The sequence below is a fragment of the Vombatus ursinus genome, unplaced genomic scaffold, assembly GCF_900497805.2.
Source record: "Vombatus ursinus unplaced genomic scaffold, bare-nosed wombat genome assembly UNPS02014786.1, whole genome shotgun sequence".
In the NCBI taxonomy this organism is placed as follows: Eukaryota; Metazoa; Chordata; class Mammalia; order Diprotodontia; family Vombatidae; genus Vombatus; species Vombatus ursinus.
Genome location: NW_020954564.1, coordinates 47,216,956 through 47,239,500, shown reverse-complemented (window position 1 = coordinate 47,239,500; position 22,545 = coordinate 47,216,956). Strand labels below are relative to the sequence as shown.

At 39.6% G+C, this 22,545-nt stretch overlaps 1 protein-coding gene across 1 annotated transcript in view; it reads left to right on the top strand.

The window, feature by feature from the left end:
* Window positions 1-22,289, top strand: part of LOC114047266 (golgin subfamily A member 1-like) — a 56,243-nt gene extending 33,954 nt beyond the window's left edge. The window contains exons 16-22 of the mRNA XM_027868047.1: window positions 813-915; window positions 2,593-2,762; window positions 15,113-15,271; window positions 15,920-15,979; window positions 16,609-16,779; window positions 18,903-18,989; window positions 19,860-22,289. Coding sequence (XP_027723848.1) covers window positions 813-915; window positions 2,593-2,762; window positions 15,113-15,271; window positions 15,920-15,979; window positions 16,609-16,779; window positions 18,903-18,989; window positions 19,860-19,940 — 831 coding nt within the window. The 3' untranslated portion in view covers window positions 19,941-22,289. The remainder of the gene's footprint in view (window positions 1-812; window positions 916-2,592; window positions 2,763-15,112; window positions 15,272-15,919; window positions 15,980-16,608; window positions 16,780-18,902; window positions 18,990-19,859) is intronic.
* Window positions 22,290-22,545: the final 256 nt, after the last annotated feature.

The following is a 22,545-nucleotide window of genomic DNA, read 5'->3' as shown; positions in this document are numbered from 1 at the left end:
AGAAGGTCACAAAAATGCTATAACCTACTTATCTAATTTATTCACCAAAGGAGATTATACTTCAGTGAACATTATTGCAGTATCCTACAAGAACTAAGACTTTGTAGGTTCCACTACTTCCATTCATTGATGCAGTTCAGCCCCTCCTAGTAGATGGTTTCATGGAATGCTGTTGCCCAAAAAATTCATTACCATCTAATAGCCAAGGCCTGTTCTTGATTGAAGCCTTTCCAGTATATTAGGAGTTACCCTAAGTTATTCTGTACTTGCATCGCTTTCAAGAACATAGAATCACCACCATGCCTTGATGAGGCATTGAAGGGAATGCTTCATTTGGGGTCAATACTCATATTACTGCCCAACGATCACCATGTCATTTCCACATATGGCCTGTGCTCTTATTGGAGGGTTCCTTATCAGAGGGTTGATTGTCTTATAAATATTACCACACCCAGTTGCCTGTTGATTTCTGAATTATTGAGCCTTTGAGAAATGGATTCCTGCAGACTAATGCCCTGAAATTCAAGCTAGGATTATTAGTGTCTTAGTTTGAGTACCTGTTTATAGCCACTTTTTAGACAGGGCCCTGCTGAGAGATTTGGCCAGATTTTCTCTGTTGGCCAGAGTGACAGTGAAAAATAATTTCCACAGAACCATGGTTGAAAGAGGAATGGTTCATCGGGTTTTCAGGAACGAACTTATCACTGAAGTTTCTGAGGATATTTTGGGATAGTAACAGTGGTAAATTGTAGAGTGGTGGTTCAGTGTAGGAGTAACTACTGTTGACACATGTTGGTTTTTTCTTCACCAAGGTTGCTGACCTAACAACATTAATAAAGGAGAAGGAACAGTTTCTCAATGAGAAAACCGAAGCTCTTCTCCAAAAAGAAGAAGAAATTGACCAGCTGAAGAAAGGTTGGACCAACCAGCTCTATCCTTTATGCCTGATCAGTGCTCTTCTAAGCGATTGTTCTTTTGTTAGGACAACATTGAAATACAGATCTGTACAAAGTGCTTAGGCCCAGGTTCCTTCCTTCTGGAGGCCTAAATTCAATTAGGAAATAATTCCTAAAATTGCTCTGGATAAATACTATAGTTAATATCTCAGTCTGTGTCCTGAAAGTAGGAAGGGACCAAAACCTGCATTTCTCAAATTATATTGGAGCCTCTGGCATTCCATGAGATGTGAATAGAGATTTTGTGGTAAAATAGAATACAATAGACATTTAACAGAGCATCTAGAAAGACCATATAGAGTATTGTGCTATGCACTGGCTTTTAGGCAGAGCTGAAGTTTATCTATGATATGATTCCTGTCCTCCTGGAGCTGCTAGCCCAGTAGGAGTTTTAAGTCACCAGCGCAGAATCTATAATAAACAGTTATACATGATAAATGCTTTAGTGGTTGCAAAACTAAATATAGTGTGAATTCTGAAGAAATATGTTGTTATTGACAGAAAAATCAGGCAATGCCTTCCCGAGGCATTGGTATCTGATTTGAACTTTTAAAGGTGTATGAACTCAGTAGCAAAAAAGGGAAGGGGAAGAAAGGCAGTCTTAGCATAAGGAGCAGTATGAACAGAAGTAGAGTCAGAAGAATGCAGGCATCAGTGAGTCTTCTGCTATGGCTAGAGTATTGAGTGTGGGTCACATGAAATAATGCTAGACAGGTGGAGAGGCACCAGACATTGACCAAGCGACCTTGGGTGCTGGGCAGAAGAGTTTGGAACTTCAGTAACAGCAATATTTCTTTCTTAGTTAAATTAAAAAGCATTTCTTAAATGCTACCTCATATGCAAGATACTAGGGATAGAAAGAATTTTAACAGTTCACAGATTCTGGCTTAAAGAGGTTTATATTCTGCAGTGAGGAAATAATGTGTATGTGTAATATAAGATAGAATGACATTAGAGACAGGAGGGATCCAAAGTTCTTTGTAGAGAAAGAAAATAATTTTAGTGAAGGGTATCAAGTAAAGCTTTAGAAAATGAACTGAGCCTAAGAGGAAAAGGAAAATTCTGAATGGACAACCAGTCATGGGGAACTGGCCAAACAAATACACAGAGATGATGGGGCTAGTAGTACAGTGTAGGGGAACCACTTCGGGAGGTTATTATGAAAGTATAGATGGATGGTAATGAGGGCCTGGACTAAGGTGGTAGCTCTGGGAATGGCGAAAAAGGGAACAGATACAAAAGACATTGGTGAGGTAGAAGGGTCTAGAACTGCCTCCTAGGTTTTGAGCTTGGGTGCTAGGGAGGAAAGCAATGCCATCAACAGAAATACTAGGTACGAAGTTGTTTATCAAAAATACTTGCTTCATGCAGCAAATTTTTCCATATAAAAATAGATACAGGTTTCGCGCATTTTGCTTCAGGATTGCCCCCACTCTTTTATCCACAGGATATTCTATAATTCAGACCCATGTTGCCTAGAATAGGTGGTTTTTTCCTTATATAGCAAACCTAAAAACATTCTGTGGACAAATGAGTCTGGGAAGTACAGTGCCAGAAAATTACTACTGGGTCTGTTTTCAGCATTTTAAAGAGAAATAAAAGGAATCATGTGGTGCCTCCATGTGTTCTGGCCCAGGGCATGACATTGTCCTGCTTCAGCTGCACCAGTTGCAGAGTGACATGGAAGCTTGCAGGTGTAAAAAAGCCAAAAGAGAAGAATCCACAGGGAAAGAGTTGAATGTGTTGAGGCTGCAGATAGAAGAAGAAGAGGAGGAGGAAACTCTTGAAGCGCGGAGTGAGCCGAATGTGAGTATACTGGCCACTGCTTTAAATACGTGTTCCCACTCAGCAAAGAGGATTGAGATTTGTGGATATGTGAACTATATTGTGAATTTTTATTTTATTCATCTCTGTATTATCTATTTAAGTTTGAAAATTAGTAATATATGTACAAAACATTATGATAATGTTTTGTTGATGCTTTTTGTTATTTAAAACATAGTCGCTTTCCCAATAAAATCCCTCCTTGCCACGGAACTCTCCCTTATAACAAAGAGAAACAGGTAAAACCAACCTATCTGGTGATTATGTTTGACAGCATTTTCAGCATTCTACATCTGTAGTCCATTGTCTTTCTATTGAGAAAAGAGGTAAGTATTCTCACCAGTCGTCTGCAACTAAGACTGGCTGTTGTATGCAAGCTGATTCTGATGTCTTTTTGGGTCATTTTCATTTAGATTGTTGTAATCATGTCTTTTGTATTCTCTTGGCCTTCATTTTGCATCACTTCATACAAGTGAGACATTATAGTATTCGGTCTATGGAAGGTGTATTGACTTATACTGTCGTGTATATTTTGTTGGAGATCAATAAAAATAAAAATAACACTTGGTGCACTGACAGATTTATAGACCCTTTGCAGTAGCTCCCTGGCACTTCCAAGTTTTCTTAGCTAATAGGTTGGATACCTCTGATATGGTCCATTTACCTCATTTTACAGAAAGGGAAACTGAGTCCTCTTAACCTAAGTTGAAACAACTAGTCAACAGACCACATGTGCTCTTTCCACTATACTGAGATACCCTATGCAGCTAGGGACAAAGCTGAGAATGATGCAGTGACCCAGTGGAGGGGGCATTTTACCTACCTGCCACAAACATGGAATTGACTCAGTATTCTCTTGCTAATGTGCAGACTATAGAGGAATCAGAGGAGCAAAAAAAAGCATGCATGTGACCAAGAGAATGGGAGGAAGAACAGGAGCCTTCAGAATCCCAAAAGTAATTTCATAAAAGACTGGGCTTCTCCCTTTAATTGGAGTCTGTCTATTCCACACACATTCATTAGTCATCTGCTCTGTCCTTGAGTAGACCCTTGCATAAGATAGGGCAGTCATGGAGAGATTTGATTATCTCCTTTCCTGAACACATTTGGACCTGGGATGGGGTTGGGGGTGGAGACATAGGTTAGTGGAGAGCCCTGGACTATGAGTCCAGAGACCTTAGAATTAGTCCAAGAGTGTCATCATCTCACTCTAACTTTGGGCAAGATCTTTTACCTCCCTGGGCCTCAGTTTCCTCATCTGTAAAATGAGGGAATTAGGCTATATGGTCCCTTTCAGCTCCAAAATGCTACTTTTCATTTGTTTATTCTAAATGAATAGTTTCAGTGGCTTGAGGAATAAAATTAATGCAGTTCTCTTTATTGAATTCTTATGAAAATACTCTGTGAGAATGACTACACTTTCCTCTTGGGGTGGTGGTGGAGGGATTAAAACAAAAGCAGTGGTAGAATTCTGGTCCATGCACACGCTATAAGTGGAAGATGAGGCTGGTCCTAGTGGGAAGAGGAAGGCAGAAATTTCTGGTGTGCATGCTTTGTCGGGGTAGGAGAGCAAGGAGAGCTGAAGAAAGGTGGACCTCTGTGAATCATGATTAAAAGAAGTATGCTTTCCCTCAAATCTTGACTAAATCCCCGTAGTCTCTAGAAGGGAATGAGCTAAGAGACCCTAGCATTGGAGACAAGGCTTGGTGATAGTGGCCCCAAACGATCTGGCAAGTAACCCCGTCCACTGCCATCAACTAATAGACGCTTCTACCCGCTAGAACCATTACGACACCTTAGATTCCTAGTACAAATCCTAAAACACGTTTTTTGATAACAACAAATAGAAAAACAAAGGATTCAGGATCATGCTTTTAGGAAATCTGGAGAGCATGAAGGCTTCCAGTAACCTGCATAGAATGCACAGTTGTTTTTTTTTTTACCATATTCAAGTAACTGTTATCTATGCTTAAGGGTCAGGTTTGTTTACTTTCTAGAAGAGATGGTGCAGGGTTCACATAACACCTCTGCCTTCCTGGAAATGAGGAGATTATTCTTTCCAAAACTGGAAAAATGACTTCATTGTAAAAACAAAAAGATCTGGAGGGAGCAAGGGGAAATTCTGACCTATACCTCAGTAGGTTAGAGAATGAAAACAGTGACAGGAAAATAGAAAGATCCATATATATGAGATTCTTCCCAAAGAGAGAGCACCTGCCCCTTTTACAAAGAAGAGTGAAGTAGATTCAAAGTTACCATCCGGTGAGATCCTCTGAAGATAAGAGAAAGAAGAGATGAACCTAGAGGCAGCTATAGATAGAAATAGAGATCTATCATGGACATGGTGGAGAACCTCGCGAACCTTGTAGAAACCTGATGACCGCCAGCCACCTCGGATGATTTGTGTCTACACAGATGATATTGCCCTAAGGACGCTGTAAAGCATTGTTATTAAGTGTTGACCAGGAAAGCAAATGTCATAGGAGCACGGGTATTGCTTTTTATCACTCTGCTGGTCAAAGGTGAGATCTTTTGAAGAAAAAGGCAAATTTGAGAGATGAACAGTTGGATAAGTCTGCAATTTCTGAGAATGGAGTTTGGATTTTGGACCATTAAAAGAAATTTGAGTAATGGCTTCAAATATGGAGATTACAGGTATACCTAAGAAAGACTGGCATAAATTTTTTGGCTTAGTCTTTCAAAACTAAAAAGTAAAGGAGTGAAAAAACTACCTCAGTATAGCTACTCACTAGAGATCAGAGAGATAAGCATCTTCCATATAAAAAGGATGCTGTATCTAATGAGGCTGAGAAATTCACAGGAGACAAAATCTCCTGAGCAAGCAGTAAAACTCATTGCTTCAGATGTTTATATACAAATGCACGCAGTAAAGAGATCCTAATGTAGGGAGGTAAAATTTACTTCATAGCTATCACTGACACTGGGTGTGATGAGAATTCCGTGACTGGAATATACTTCTGGAAAGTGTTTTCTTATAAAGAAAAAAAAATAGGTAGAAGCAGAGGGAGGAGATATAGCCTTGTATGTTAAGCTAAGCTCATGTGAAGAAATCTAGGAAATAGAGAGGAAATGTATAGTATAGGTAAAGATTAATGGTGGTAAAACCAAACATGACATTGTCATTAATGTACACTAAAGATCACCTGGACAGGAACAAGTGGATAGTAGAGTTTAATAAACCACAAACCTGGTATGGTTATTTATGATAGTGATGGGGGACTTAATTATTTGGACATAAGGTATTACATTAGAGCTAGAACAGAGAGAATACAGAAGCTATCTTGTTCAACTGCCTCGTTTTACAAGTGAGAGAACTAAGACCTATGGAGTTTATGACTTATTAAAGTTTACTCAATAAATATCCAAAGCAGAATTTGAACCCAAGTCCTCTGACTCCAGATCCAGTGCTCTTACACTATACCATAGTACCTCCATCTCTTGGAACTTTTGTCAGCCAAAGATAGAGCAACTTGTACTTTTTTCTTGTCTTAATGGTAAGTACAACTTCAAGAGGTACAGGAATCAATGAGAACTGGGTCTGACCCTTACCAATAAAGAGAATTTGGGTGAAAATGAGACAGCTTTGGTGGAAATGACCCCTCGTCCTTTGAATTTCTGACAGAGTATGGGGAAAGAAAATGAGAATGAAAAAAAGGAGCTGTCAAAAGAAGCCTAGGGGCATCTAGGGTGGCACAGTAGATAGAGCATCAGCCCTGGATTCAGGAGGACCTAAGATCTGGCCTCAGACACATAACACTCACTAGCTGTGTGACCCTGGGCAAGTCACTTAAACCCAATTACCTCACACACACCCCTCACACCCCCCCAAAAAGAAGCCTATGTAGATGCACAGATTAACAGCTTAAATTTTTCTTAAAGATACATAAAGGATGAAATCAAGGGAATTAAAGATCAGAGTGATCTGAGACTGACGAGGAAAAGTAATAGCAATAATGAGTGTTTTTTTTGTTTTTATTGAAGTAGGGATAGGACCACTGCATTGGATATATAGGATAATGATGACTGGTGATAGAAAAGGCAAAAGTTCCTCAGCTTATTTTGCTTCAGTTTTCTCTACCAAGGAAAGTGATATATGTAGTGGAATAGACAGAATTAAATTGACTAATACCCAAGATCAATAAGGAGAGTATTGGGCCAAGATGAATTGCATCTAAGGTTCTGAAAAAACTGGTGGATGTGATAGATGGGTCACTGCCAGTGATCTGTGAATGATTGTGGAGAACAGGAGAGGTGCTACAGGACTGGAAAAAGGCAAATGGTAGACCAGTTTTTTAGAAGACAAAAATAGAGTCTGCAAATTATAGACTTAAAGTTTAACTTTGATTCCTGAGAATAAAATCTGTAAAATGTAAGAAAGATAGTGACCATCTAGAAAAGGAAGCAGTGTTCACAAAGAGCCAGTCTGGTTTTATCAAGGGCAGGTCATGCCCCAAGAACCATTCCCCATTAGGCAAAATGGGTAAAGAATATGAAGGGTGTTCAAAAGAAGAAAGGTAGGGGCAGCTAGGTGGCACAGTGGGCAGAGCTCCGACCTTGGAGTCAGGAGGACCTGAGTTCAAATCCGGCCTCAGACACATAACACTTACTAGCTGTGTGACCCTGGGCAAGTCACTTAACCCCATTGCCTAACCAAAAAAAAAAAAACAAAAAAACAAAAAAAAACAGAAGAAGAAAGGTGAACTCTCAACTATGTGTAAAAAATGTTCTAAATCACTATTAATAAGAAATGCTGTCAGAGATGATAAAAGGTGGAGATAGTTGATATCACAGCATCTCTTACAACTGACTCCTGCTTTCCACTCACACAGCTACCACCTTAAAGATGCCATCACTTTTTGCCTAAATTATTATAATAGCCTCTTAATTGGCTTTCCTGTTTAAAATCTTACACTACTCTAGTCCGTCTTATGTACTGCTACTGAAGTAATTTCCGTTAAACCCAGATCTAACCATATGCATTTTACCAAGTCAACTCCAGTCCTGTTGTCTCTAGGATAAAATACAAAACCCCACTGTTTAGCTTTTAAAGCCCCACCCAGCCTGGCTCCAAGTTATCATTCCAGCCTCTTTGGATATTACTACCCTTTCTAGCCACTCTGCATTCCATCCTGAGTGCCCTTTTTTTAGGTCCTCGAACACACAATACTCTTGTCTCTGTTCCTTTACACAGGCCATCCCACTTAACACACTTTTTTCTATTTCTGCCTAGTTTTTCCTGGTTCTCCCAACCACTAGTGCCCTCCCTTCCAAACTACTTTATATTTGACTTTTTTGTATATTTTGTATTTATATTTGACTTTTTGGTAACATATTTGTATTTATTAACTTTATATTTACTCTATGTATGTTTTTATGTGTATTTGTCTTTCCCGTTAGAACATTGGCTCCTTGCTATTTACGTCTATCCTGATAAGAGAGGGGCAGGGGAAGAGGTAGTAATATTACTTACATGTAAATTATGTAATTCTTTACGAAAATTTTTTTTATCTTCTGCCTTAATACTTGTCCTTTTTAAAAAAAAAATTTTTCAGAGCTGTAATGGCTTCCAAGGATCCTTTCCCTCTCTGCCCTCCAACATAGATGTGAATGAAAGCTTTTTTATAGTCTCTTCAAGAGTTTGATTCCAGTACTTGGGGGAGAGGAGGAACTTTGCCTGTACACAGACTTAAGACCAGTTCTAATAAAGGTGTATGTGTTAAAAGAAAAAAATAGCATAGACTCTTTGTGGGTAGGGATTGTTTTATTCTTTGTACTTGTCTCCCCAATACCTAGCACATAGTAGCACTTAATAAATAGTGATTAATTGGAGAGACTGTGGGAATATAGACACACTAATACTCTGCTGGTAGAGCTGTGGATTAGTTTAGCTGCTCTGAAAAACAATTAGGAATTACCGTGGAAAAGTTACCTGTTCATACTCTCTGACTCAGTGATCTAACTCCTGGGCATAGACCCCAAGGAGGTTAGACAGAAAGGAAGTGCCTACATTGAGTAAACTTTTTATAGGACCTCTTTATATCATAGCAAAAAAAAAAAAGCAAGTGGAATGGGTCATCATAGATTGGGAAATGGCTGAATGTTATTATGGGTACAATAATATGATGGAATATGATTGTACCATAAACAACAGACAAATAGGAGAAATTCATAGAAATATGGGAAGACTTGTAAGAAGTGATGCTGAACTCAAAAGAAAGCAGAAACAGGAGCAATATAAAGTGACTGCAGTAATGTAAATGAAAACAAGAAAAAACGGCTGAAATCAGATTAATTCTAATGGTCAATACAGATCCCAGGGAGTAGATAAGGAAATTTCTTCTTTCTTGTAACAGAGTGGAAGACTAAGGCAGAATTTTGGTTTGTGGTGTCAGATGCAGTTGCTTTTTTTTATTGGTTTTTGCTCCTTTTTCTTTGTTGCAGGAGAGAGGATAATGGACTCTGGCGGGGGGTAGGGGTGGGGGTGGGTTGGGTTGGTGCGTATCAGAAGTTGACTATGATGTGGGAAAAAATAGTTGTTAATAAAAATGAGTCAGCCAGACTAACCTTATTTTCTTTTTTACAGGGTAACTAGACTGATAGGTCAGAGGAATACTAAAGTTTGACTTTGGGCAAGTCACTCAAACCCTCTGAGCTCCATTTTCCTCATCTATAAAATGACGATCTTGGGTTTGAAGATTTCTAAAATGCATTCTAATTTTGAATCCGTAATCCAATGAGTAGTTATTAATAGTTTGATATCATCTTGAAAGGTCTCCAGTGGAATGCCCAGGAGATTGGAATATTCTTTAACATTTTTATCAGTGACTTGAATAAGGGCAGATTTGGCATGCTTCCCAAGATTGCCAGTGACAAGAAATGGGAAGAGAGAGCTAACTGGGTGATAGAATCAGTATCCTAAAAGATCTCAAGCTAGAATCTTGAGACAAATATCATAAAGTGACACTGATTAATAGGGATAAAGGTAAAATCTTAAAGACAGAAAAGCTAATGTGATCTTAAGCCACATTAAGAGAGGCATAGTATTGAGACTTAGATGTCAGGCTTTCTGTACTCTGTCCTGATTTGATCATATTTGGAGTGTTGTTTTCAATTCTGGGCCTACGTTTTATGAAGGATATGCTGGAGAGCTTCCAGAGGAGGGTGATGGGCTTCAGGATCATGCCATTTGAGGATTGGTTGATTGAACTAGTGATATTTAGCCTGGAAAAGAGAAGGCTTAGGAAGGACAAATTAGCATATTTCAAGTATTTGAAGGGCTATTATATTAAAAAGGGAATAGACTTATTCTACTTGACTTGCAAAACAAAAAACTGGAAGCAAAGGGTGGTTGTTGCAAAGAGGCAAATCTAGTTTTATTCGGAGGAAAAAATTCTTAACAGCGCTAGTCATAAGTAAAATGGGCTGCCTTTGGCTGTAGTAAGATTCCTGCACATTGGCAATCTTCACATCAAGGGTAGATGACCCAGTGTCAGGTTTCTTTTTAAAGGTGATATTTTTGAGATATAGGTTGGTCTAATGAAGTAGATAGGTCTATTTCAAATCTGAGATTCTGTGAAATTCATACCTGTGTTTACACACTTTGCTATCAAATAATTATGGCTTGATACTTCAAGTATAAGCATTAAATATCTATTTTGTGTCAAGCTCTGTACCAAAGTCCTTGCCCTCAAGGAGCCTACATTCTATTAGTAAATAAAGTATGTTCACAGCACAGGAAATACGGATGAATACAAAATAAGTACCCAGTGATTAGTGGGTGGGGAAGACTATACTAGGAGAACAGGAAAGGCCTTTTGAAGGAAGTGTAAGTACTTAAGTTGAGAGTTGTGAATGTATCAGTGTGGCTGCTCCCTTCATTGAGGCAGATCCTGTCCCAGCATACCTCATCCTCATTATTGTTCACATACTTTCCGTAAATCTTTCATAAAGCATCCATCCATTGCTAGAAGACTTGATCTAGTTCTCATAATATTTCATAGATACTCTTGCATCAGTCAGGCTATCCATCAGTTCTCCCTTACTTTTGCTGCATGATCAGCCTACCTCCTTTTTCTGTGTCTGTAGGACATGTGTGCTCAGTGCTGTCACTTCATTTCATTTGTTCCATGGATTTCACCATTAGCAATACCTTATAGTCTGCTTACACTCCACCATGCTGGTCCTTTTCTCCCACTGGTGAGTTCCTTTTTGGGATGAGCCCAGACTGACCATACTTCATTCCCTCCTGGATGGTACCTTCACTCACTCTTTTCACTTCTCTTTCAGTTCTCTTTTATGTATTACCTTCCCCTCTAGAATGTAAGCTCTTTGAGCACAGGAATTGTCTTTTTGCTTGTATTTATAACCCCCACACATGGCACAATGCCTGACATGTAGCAGGCCCTTAATGAATGCTTGTTGCTTCACACTTTTCCCCACCCCTTTTCATTTTATTTTGGGTTAGCTACCATGTTGATTTTTCAGAGATGATGATGTTCCATAATTTGTAACTATAGCATAAACAGGAGAGTGCTAGTGTTAAAAAGATAGGTTTCTGTATCCAAGAGTAGGTTGGGATCATAGAAAACACTGCATAATTTCACAGTTGAGACCCATGGCCCTTCATAGGAGATTGTCCTATCAGTTTATACATGAAAAATTTCGAATATGAGGTCTCTCACCTCTAGAATCAGCACTCATGCTTCAGACAGAACTGACATTGCCTAATACCATTTTAGGAACCTTGAGGGTAGGCATCCCTGTCAAATAGTATTACATCCATTTCCTGTGGCAAGCAAATTCCTCCTTCCTTATCAAATAAATCTCTGTGATTCAGAGTTACTGACTACCGAGGCAAAAAGCTTCTTCCCTGCCACCACTACATGATATCTAGTCTCTGTTGTTAGCCCTGCTTACCTGTCCCCTCCTGTTCTTCCACTTTGTCCTATGAAGAACTCCAAATTTATAATTAACAAACTTCTCTTTATCTTAGACCTCATCTTCTCATACTCATTCCATTATTTTTTACTCACAGTAACCTGATGTCCTCCAGAAGACTGTCCCTCACCACTCTCCCCAGTATTGACCCAGTATGCACTTTCTGTCATAACCCCCAAAACATAACTGCCATTTCCAGACCTCCTTTCTATTTCCGTCCTTTAGCATCCTTCCTCCCTTTGAAATCTACATATATCACCTTATCTAGTCCAGGTTGTAGATATCTACATGGTGCACAGTCATATGTTCCACACCAACCCTTGTATTTATGCTTGGAGATTTCATTAGATGTGTTAATATGTTCCTTGCTGCCCTCCCATCTCCAGTTACCTAGGTTCCTATGACCTACACTTTGACCTCAGCTACATGTGGGGAGGGTCACACCCTTGATCTCAACATTCCTTCTAAGTGTTCTACCCTCATGATCAAATGAGATAATATCTATAAAGTGTTTTGCAAACTTTAAAGTGCTATGGAAATGTGAGCTATTACTGTGATTCAGAACTCTGAAATTCTTGTCTGACCAGAACCCCCTCTCCTTCCATCTTTCTACACCTATTGTTTATCTTCACCTAAATTCTAGTAACTCCACCCATCCCTCCTTAGTATATTACCCTGACTCCGCCCTTATTTTGCCCTGTTCATAGTCTTAACCCAATATTTTACCACTTCAGCTATGTATCTCCTTGCTCATGATTCTCTTTCCCATTTGCCATAAACCCATCTCTGCATTATCCCCACCATCCATCTGAACTCTCAAAAGTGTATTGCTGAATAGCGTGGAGAGTCACAACCAATTTGTTACCTAATTTCAGCCCCTCTCTTGACTGCTAGCTACACAGCAATCCTTTTATTATAGTCCTACTTGACTTTCATGCTTTCCACCGTGGCTGTTCCAAATCTCTTCTTTCCTCAATTCTTCTCTCTCTTCTTCCAGCACAGGACCTCACCTCTTACTTTACTGGGAATATAGATGCTGTTAATCACAAATTCTTGCCTCCCTTAGTCTACATATTAAAGCCCCTCAACATCATCATCTGTTCTCTCCTCCTTTGCTTTAATCTTACAGTTGTGCCCTTGGGGCAGCTAGATGGCGCAGTGGATAGAGCACCAGCCTTGGATTCAGGAGGACCTGGATTCAAATCCAGCCTCAGACACAACACTTACTAGCTGTGTGACCCTGGGCAAGTCACTTAACCCCCATTGCCCAACCCTAAAAATAAAAAAAGAAATACAGTTGTACCCTTGATCCCATAGCTTTGTAAATCCTCTGAGAGCTTGTCCTTTTAATCTTTCTTCTCCCTCGTTCATTTCTCTGAGCTTTAATTTCTCCTTTCCTGCTGCCTACATACATGTCTAAATATACCCTATAATTTGAAAAATCATTTGACTCTCCATATTCTCAAGCTACCATCCTATATCTCTCCTCCCTTTCAGAGCCAAACAATACTTGCCCTCCACCCATTTCTTAATCCTACGTAGTCTGTTTTTCTGTTTTACCAACCAACCAAAACCACTTTTTACAAAGTGGCCAACAAACTCTTAAATACTCCCTATGAAGGCCTTTTCTTCTTACTCATCCTTGATTTCTTAACATCATTTGACATGATTGACTACTCCTTCCTCCTGGATACTTCTCTTCCCTAGGCTTTCAGGATACTACTTTCACCTGGTTCTTAGTCTCCATTGTTGGATCATCATCCACACCCATGTGTGGGTCTGCCCCAGGGTTCTGTCTTCAGCTGCCTTCTCTTGCTGCAGAATATCTCTTAGTCATCTCATCAGCTCTGCTGGATTCAATCACCACCTCTCTAGTGCTGCAGATCTATATATCTAGCCCATCTCTGGAGCCCCAGTTTTGCATCACAGACAGCTTATTAACCTCTCTATCTGGACATCCCATGGACATCTCCAAATCTGTCTAAAACAGAGATCATTGTCTTCCCCCTTACCTCAAATGTTGGGTTTTCCAAACTTCTCTATATCTGTTGAAGGCATCACCATCTTTCCAGATCCCCAGGTTCATAATTATATTTCCCTTGTCCCTTCACCCCCAATAATGTTGTGTCTTTTCTGTTCTGTCTCCTTAACATCCTTAGTGATTATTCCTTTTTTACCACTTATAAGATCCCAGTTTAGGTCTTCATTACCTCTTACTTCCAGCTTTCAGTCTTTTCCTTCTTCAGTCTATCCTTCACACAGTCCAGAATAGTTTTCCTAAAGTATAAGTCTAGCCACATCATTTCCCTGATAAGTAACTCTAGTGGCCTCCTCCTGTCTCCTCAATAATAGACTACAAACAATACAAATTCCCATCTTGGCAGTTAAGACCTTTCACAAAGCCTGGCTCCAGACTTATTCATTTAGACTTCTGTTACTTCTCATCTGTACCGATGTGTTCCAACCAAACTGAGCTATTTGTTATCCCTGCACATGGCAGTCCATCTCCCTCCTTGGTGCTTTTGCACAGTCTGTGCCCATTTCTAGAATGTGCTGTCTCCTCGGGCCTGCTTGTTAGAACCCCTGTCTTCCTTCAAGGCTCAGGTCATAGGCTACCTCCTATAGGAAGTCTTTCTTTGCTATCTCCCCTTCTTTTCCTCAGATTATCCTATATAAACTCAACTGTTTATGTGTTGTATCCTCCCCCAATAAAATGTAAGTTCCTTGAGGGCAGGGATTGTTTTCATTTTGTCTTTATATCCCCATTATCCAATCCAGTGCCTTTTGCATAATAGGTCCTTAATTAATAATTGTTGGTTTGATTTGTAAGCTACTAGATGACTTTGTTGAATTGAAGTAGATAACATGCAGTTGGATAGCAGCCCATTAAATCTATCACTGCTGATGGCTTGAAGAAGCATTTGAAATGGACAGTGACCTGGGCTCAGGGTTAAGTAGGAAGAAGATAGAAAGCTAGATCACCTTTGGGAACTTTAGCAGTGCTATCAGATAAGTACTATTAAAAAACATTAGTCAGATTAACATTACCCTGATGTAAACTGTTATATCTTTGGGAATGTTTATTGGGTTGTGTTTGGCATGCCTACTTACTTTGTGTCTGGGCTATAAAAAATTGCCCATTTAGATTCTTTTTTTGTCTGAAATAAACACCAACTCTGTGTCTTTGCACAAAGAATTGGGATTTATTTCTAACTGGCATTCCACAGTGTATTGGATCAAGTAACAATCCGAGCAGATATCCTATATCTGGGGGAAAAAATTCCATAGTTTATTTTTGTACCTTTTATACCTATGAATAAGCTCAAGACTAATAGCAAAAGAGGTTCTGAGATGTACTTTCTCCACCCTGACAGGTAATTGTTTTTGGAGAAACAGCAAAGGAATTGAGTGATGATTTATACCCACTCTCAAGTGATGAAAGAACATTGAATGGAGAAGTGGATTGTGTTGATATGGTACAGCTACAAAAAGAAAACCGAGACTTGGAGCAGCAGATCGTAGAGAAAAACAAGGTAACGAGGGACCCTTCTCACGATACCAGCCTCCACAAATCATTCAACCAGTCATCATTAAGTGCCAATTGTGAGCCGGGTATTTTACCAATCACTAAGGATATAACTATAAAAGTGAGACCGTTCATGCCCTCAAGGAGCTCACATTCTATCATGGACAGCAATATGTCTATGTTTGTATGTTCAAAATACATACAAAGTTAATTACAAGGTAATTTAGGGGGTGGAGGCAGAGCAAGGCACTAGAAACTAGGGGAATCAGGAAAAACTCCGTGTAGAAAGGAGCACTTGAGCTGAGCTTTACAGCAAGCAGAGGATCCTGGAAGATGGTGGTGAGAAGCATCCTGTAGACACGGCCGGATGCGTAAGACAGAAGGTCATGTGTGAGGAACAAAAGAAGGCCAGAATACAGAGTGTGTGGTGGGGAACATTGTGTAATGAGCCTGAAAAGAGAGGATTCTAAATGCAAAATTGAGAGTTTTTATTTTATCCTAGATGTAATTGGGAGCTTGTTGAGGAGGAGAGTGGCATGGTCAGATCTGTGCTTTAGGATAATCCCTTTGACAGTTCTGTGAATTGGAGAGGGAGAAGACGAGGCTGGGTGACCTCAGAGGTCTAATCTCTGATGCCATGACATTTGTTCCACAGACTATAAAGCAGCTGCAGCAGAGGATGTTGGAACTCAAGAAGACCCTCCAGAAGGAGCTGGTGAGTGACCGTCCAGATGAACTTTCATGACATGGCTGCTTGCGGGGCGGGGGCAGGAGGGATAGACCAACGTGTGAATATTTCTTTTCTGGTGCTTTTTTCCTCCTTAGCCACAACAATCCCATACCTAGACCTTGCCTGTGTACCACACTTTCTGTCAGCCATGTTTGCTTCAGAAGGAGTCTTCTCCTTCTCCAAGAGGCCATAGCTCCCCTAAAAGGAGCACAGCTTAATGGAGTAAACCCTGGATTTGAAGTCAGAGGACCTAGGTTTGAATCCCAGTTTTGACCCCTTAACTACTTGTGTGGCTTTGAGCTAATCACTTACTTCCTTTTTGGGGGTCCTCAGTTTCCTCTTCTGTAAAATGATAGAGTTAGATCCAGTGATCTCTAAGGTATTTTTCAGCTCTAAATCTTATGATATCTTAAGGATCAACTTTCAGTTTGGTCTAACTACTTACTTGCCATGTTTGCAAGTAGGGAGAAGGCATGGGAGAAGGGCTTAAAACTTGGATTATTTCCATGCTGTCTGAGAAATGTTAAGACATCTGACCTACTTTTCTTATGAAGGAAGATGGTAGCATATTTCAGTGTTTTTCTCCTTTTTTTTTTTCTTTTCTTCTCTTCCAGAAAATTCGGCCTGAAAATGATATCTTTGAAGTTCGGGAGAAACCCAATCCTGAAGTGCCTACCGCTTCAACAACTGTCACCAATAACTCAGACTTAAATGATTCTCGAGAGATAAATTTTGAATACCTCAAGCATGTGGTTTTAAAATTCATGTCCTGTCGGGAATCAGAGGTAAAAACACTGGTTTCAGTTTGCCCTAGATTTTTATTCCTATATGAGTTTTCACATTGAGGTCCCCATGCCATCCTATTTCTCTCTGTCCCTTTCCCAAACTTAGGTTTAATAGCTGAATTACAACTTAGGCAATGATTTATAGCAGCATTTAACATGTTTTCTAAATTTAAGTTCAGCTTTTCTTTTCTCATTAATAGTTACAGTAAAATTAAATTTACAAAGTCATTTTGCCACTGCAGTTCTGTGAGTTGGATAGTACTAGTATCATGCCTATTTCATAGCTGAGGAAATTAAGGCTTTGAGAGTTGCGATGTTCTTATCTCTGCTCACACAACCAGTTACCTGGTTCTTCTAACTGCAAGTTCAGCTCTTTGACTGCTCCATTAGCTCTAGCTGCCTGTGAACTAAAGCTCTAAGAACAGTGAGCTTAGACTCTTAAGGTCCCAGGCAAGCAACTGCTTTGCCACTGATGAGTTGGGTGGCCTTGGTTAAATCACTTCACATCATTTTTTGTTTTGTTTTGGGTTTGGATTTTTGTTTCTTATTACTTTTTAGTGAGGTGATCAGGGTTAAGTGACTTGCCCAAGGTCACACAGCGAGTAAGTTTTTGAGGCTGAATTTGAACTCAGGTCCTTCTGACTCCAAGGCCAGAGCTCTATTCACTGTGCCACCTAGCTGCCCCTACTTCACATCTTTTTTGAACTTTAGTTTCCTCAGTTGTAAATGGGATAAGCACATAATACACATATACATACATGCATGCATACATTTCAGTCCATATTGGACTAAATATAGCGTAATAGTTTTTCCCATATCTAGTTTATAGAACACCCTAGCATAGCCTATAAATAAATCCTAATAAGAGAACAACAATGAAAGGGACAGATATTAAGGTAATGATGATAAAATGAAATAAAACATCTTTTTTTTCTGTTTTGAAAGAAATGTTTCTTAAAATTTCACAGGAAAAATATTTCAGTGAAATTTTGTGCATTTTATTTCACTATATCCCTATTTTTTTTCTTTCAATGAGATCTTATTTTAGGGGTCTGACTTTATTTAAAGGTGTCCTGTATTCAGGCCAATACATTAATAGCTAATAATAATCATGATGATAGCTAGCATTTGTATAGCACGTACTATGTGCCAGGCACTGTGCTAAGTACTTTACAATCACTGTCTCATTTGATCCTCACAACAACCCTGGGAGGTAGGTTCTATTTTTATCCCTATTTTAGAGATGAGGAAACTGAGGCAGACAGGTAAAGTAACTTGCCCAGGGTCATGAAGCCAGTGTCTGAAACCTGACTAGAACTCAGGTCTTCCTGACTCCAGGCCCAGCGCTCTATCCACTGTACCACCCAGCTTGTCTTACACAGTACCATTCACAGTAATACCTATCTCATGAGATTTTTATGAAGATCAAAAAAGATATTCGTAAAAATGCTTTGTAACTTACAAGAGCTATATAAATGTTAGCTGTTATTGTTAATGGTAGTAATAATTACTTTCATTATTACTATTATGATACCTACACTGACATTTTCCTGTCTGTACATTATCGTGTTATGGATGTGTTCCTGGGGTGACAAAGACTATTTGGTAGTGCCTGTGCTCTTACAGATGCTGGACTGGAAGGGAAACAGAGGCCTAGTGATGGACTGAGAGGCTCATCCCCAAAAAGTCACCCACCAGAGAATAAATCTTTTTTGGCCACAACAGTCCAGGAAGACCATTTGCTTTGATGTGGAGGGGAAATCAACACTGATGAAAGAACAGAATACCCAAAGTAGCATTCGTTTAGTAAACATAACGGCCATTCATTGCTATTGATAGAAAAGACTGGAAGGGTTTAAAAAAAAAAAAACCTTTTAAGTTTTTGCTGACTTGGAATATCTCAAATTTTGACCACAAATTGGTTCATAGTAATCTCATCAAGCTATAGGCTAGAAATAAAGGGGTGTTCCCACTTCAGCCATTGCCCTATGGCAGTCCTCCTAAGCTGAGGGGACATAGCGGAATATATAGGCAGCTCCTGCACTGCATCTGCCTCCCGCCCCCTGGTCCTGCCAGTGTGCTGGGCATTCTCCTTGGAGTAAGCAATGTCTCTTCTGTTTCAGGCTTTTCATCTCATTAAAGCCGTGTCTGTGCTACTGAATTTTTCACAAGAGGAAGAAAACATGCTCAAAGAGACCTTGGAGTATAAGGTAGATCTTTCTGTTGTTCCTCAGAGCAGTGAGAGAGAAGCAAGTCTTAGATGAGAACAGGGGTAAAAATGAACCCTCTGGAGTCTTAAGGAGCCAGTGAGAGGTGCTAATATGTATCTGTTTAAAGGTTGAATCTGGAAGAGTAAAAGTAACAAGCACTTAGAGATCATTTGAGTGGTGACCCCCTCCCTGATAGTGAAGCTTATCTTTTATATCCTCCGATTCCTTTCTAATTTGATCAGTGTTATAATCATACAGGCTCACCAGAAGAGACTTCAAGTCATCTAGTTCAGCCTTATTTGATGCTGGAATCTTCTGCTTAAATTCCTGCAATAATAGGGAACTTAAGTATGAAAGCAGCTTTCAGTGTTGAGTCAGTCTGATTTTTTGAACAGTCTTTCTTCTCAAAATGTGCTTATGTGTAATTCTCAGATAATGAAGTAAGGTCTTGTTCTGAGTTATTTCCCCAGACTTATAAGCATTATGCATTATCCAGACTTAGAAATGCTAAGGCAGTTCTTTAAGGGACTTGTTACCTAGACCCTCAAACAACATAGTTATGGTGAGAGAAGCCTTGAACTCAGTTCAAGTCTCAACCTGTTGCTTCAGTGTAGGCTGAAGTATCCGATCTCTAAAGATTCATTCCTTCAAGCCATCCAGTTCTCTGCAGATAAAATTCAGTCATCTTAAAGTTTAACCTTTTGCCCTGCTTAGCAGCAAGAGGCATGTGCAGACCAAAGGAACCAGTGACAAGTTGCTGTAGTTGTTTTCTTCTCTACAGAGGATGGATGACCTTTGTGAACTATTCTGTCCTTTTTCCCATGGACTTTATTATCCTAATCATTTGTTGCTCTTTTGTTTAAATGATAGATGTCGTGGTTTGGGTCCAAGCCATCTCCCAGAGGTAGCATTCGGCCATCCATCTCGAATCCTAGGGTGCCATGGTCTTAAAAGAAACCTGAGAATGGAAATTCCATGTGTAGCCACTTTTTCTATGAAAAGAACACAGCACACCAGTCTGGGTGGGTTTTTTAATCACTGTAATTGCAGTATTTTGTACAAGCTTTGAAACATTGTTTACAAGACAAATAATGGTTAGAGCTTCCTTCATTGCAAACTAACAGGCCAATTTCAGAGATTGGGCCAGTTTTGAAAGGACAGGGTTGCTTTCCATGGGCTTTTGTGGGTGGGATGACAAGTAGCTTAATGGGAAACTCCTCTTTCATATAGTGCTGCTATAAATCCCCACTTTGGGCCCCAGAAGGTTTGCATGTGGATTTCTCTAACCCCTAGTGCTAGCACTTAAGAGTTGTAATTATTAGTATCTATCCAGAGGGCTAAATGTCAGTGGACAGCTACTGCTCCGAGGGGTTAAAGTGACTGACATTAATGGTACAGGACAACCTGATTCCTCCAAGTTGCATCTTGCTGATTTTCTCGGAACCCCCATGTGGACTCATATGTTTTGTAAAGACGTTCCTAGGCATTTCCCTTCTAGTGGTTTGGATCCCAGGGAGGAGAAAATACTACAATGTCCTTAATCCCTCCCACCAGTTCCTGAAGCTAGGTATGTCCTGACTTCAGAATGTGTCAGAAGATATGATTTATGCCTTGGGGGCTGATATTAGTCAGCGAGGAATATGCAACTTTCTGGAGGGATCACGTTTTACTTTTCTTAAAGAAAAAATATTAAAAAAAGGTTAATACAGTACTGAATATACTCAGTTGCCTTTTTAAACTAGTATATGTCTTGTACAGGTTGCTGGTAAACCATTTTAAAGCATACTTTTTAAAGCCAAATTTGCTTGTAAACATTTCTTCCGTCTTGCAGTCAGTTTACCAGTGTTCTTAGAGAAAAATCAGAGAGGTAAAAGGAAATGCCTTCCATCCTAGATTCTCTGTCTTTCCCCCTTCAATTCCATAGCACTCTTGGACAATCTCCTGAGAAATCAGTATCAGTATCTTTGTAGCAGAAACCTGGATTTACTCCCAATTCTATGCACAATTGAGACTGAGCAAACTTTGATCTGGTAAGGATAAAATATGTTGCCCCTTCTACCCTCAGGCCACAAGCCCAGTTAGAGATGGAGAACTGCAGCACACCCTCGATTGCCTTGTATGTAAAAACACTAAGCCTCCACTATGTATAAATACACTACAGATTGTATGTAACATATATAGGATTTGCAAAGCTGGCTACCTTGAAATGCTCTGGCTGTGATTGCTAGGGACCATTCTATTTACCAGCTATTTCTAAGGAAAAATCAACATGTATTCAGCATAGTAGGATCTTAAAATGCATTTGAAAAGATCATTTCAAAACAGTTTGTAGCTTGCTCAAGACTTCTTCCTGGTTAACCACTGACTTAAGAACCAGTTGCAGGATCATATATATGTGAATGTTTCCCAAGCTCTGTTTTCACCAAATGGTTATTTCTTCTTGCCAAGTAACAAGGGAGGGAGATGTTTTCCCAGCAAGATAAAGATTTATATTGCTTTGCCTAAGTTCTTCAAGAATGTACAGCAGTGCCTGGTATTCCCAAAGAGGGGGACAGCATCACTCTCCCCACAGCTCAGTGTCCATATTCAAGCCTATCCCAGCTGCCTCTCATTCAAGGGGAGGTTTTAAAAGGCTGATAAATTCTTGCCAGGTCTGTGAGCTGAAATATTATTTCCATTTATAACATGACATGTTTAAAAGCGTTTTTATTTTTTCTGAACAAGAGGCACTCCTACACAGAACTAAGTTTCTTTTACTTCTAATACATTCAGCATATGTTCAGCAGATTTGCCCAGGGGAAAGGGAAAGGAACTACTAAGATGAGGTTATGATGGGCAAGTCTGAGCAGCTACATACTCAGTTCAAACAAACACACCCTAGACTGGAGTTACACAGGCCCTACTCCTTCCTGCCTGAGTCATCTGACATCTCTCTCCCTTGGTGCAGGTTAATTATATAATTTTGGGAAGCTACCACCTAGGTCTCTGGGTACTTAAAGTATTTTACTGATTAAGTATATTACTGAACTGATTAAGGATTCCTTGCATGTTGATTTTTAACTTACGAGCAAGAGTGGTGTAAATATATACTGAGAGATTGACTGGACACACTTTGACATGTATAAACAACACAAAAAACCCTACTATGGTAATACATACAGTCCATATGTATAATCCTTTATCTGAGCATTGGCTCTGGGTCTTTCCCTTCATGTTGTAAACATTCATTGTATTATGTAAAACTGTTGAATTCATTTGTGGTGCAATAATATTTTTTTGGATTAAAGCTCCTAAATCTAGGCTGTGGTGGATTTTTGATTTGTTTACAATTAATAGGTTTTCAGGTGAGCTATTTATTAGCTATGTGACCTTGGACAAGTCATTTGACTTTCTTTGGAGCTTGTTCCTTCTCAAATGAGAGTTAGTCTGTGGCCGTCCCTTCCTGCTCTAAAAGTTCTGATGTCACCTGGTAAAGATAAATATTGGTGAAATGCTAAGTCCAAATCCTGATTCTGCTACTTTCCCCAAAGTTCCTTTTCCTCTCTGAGCCTCATCT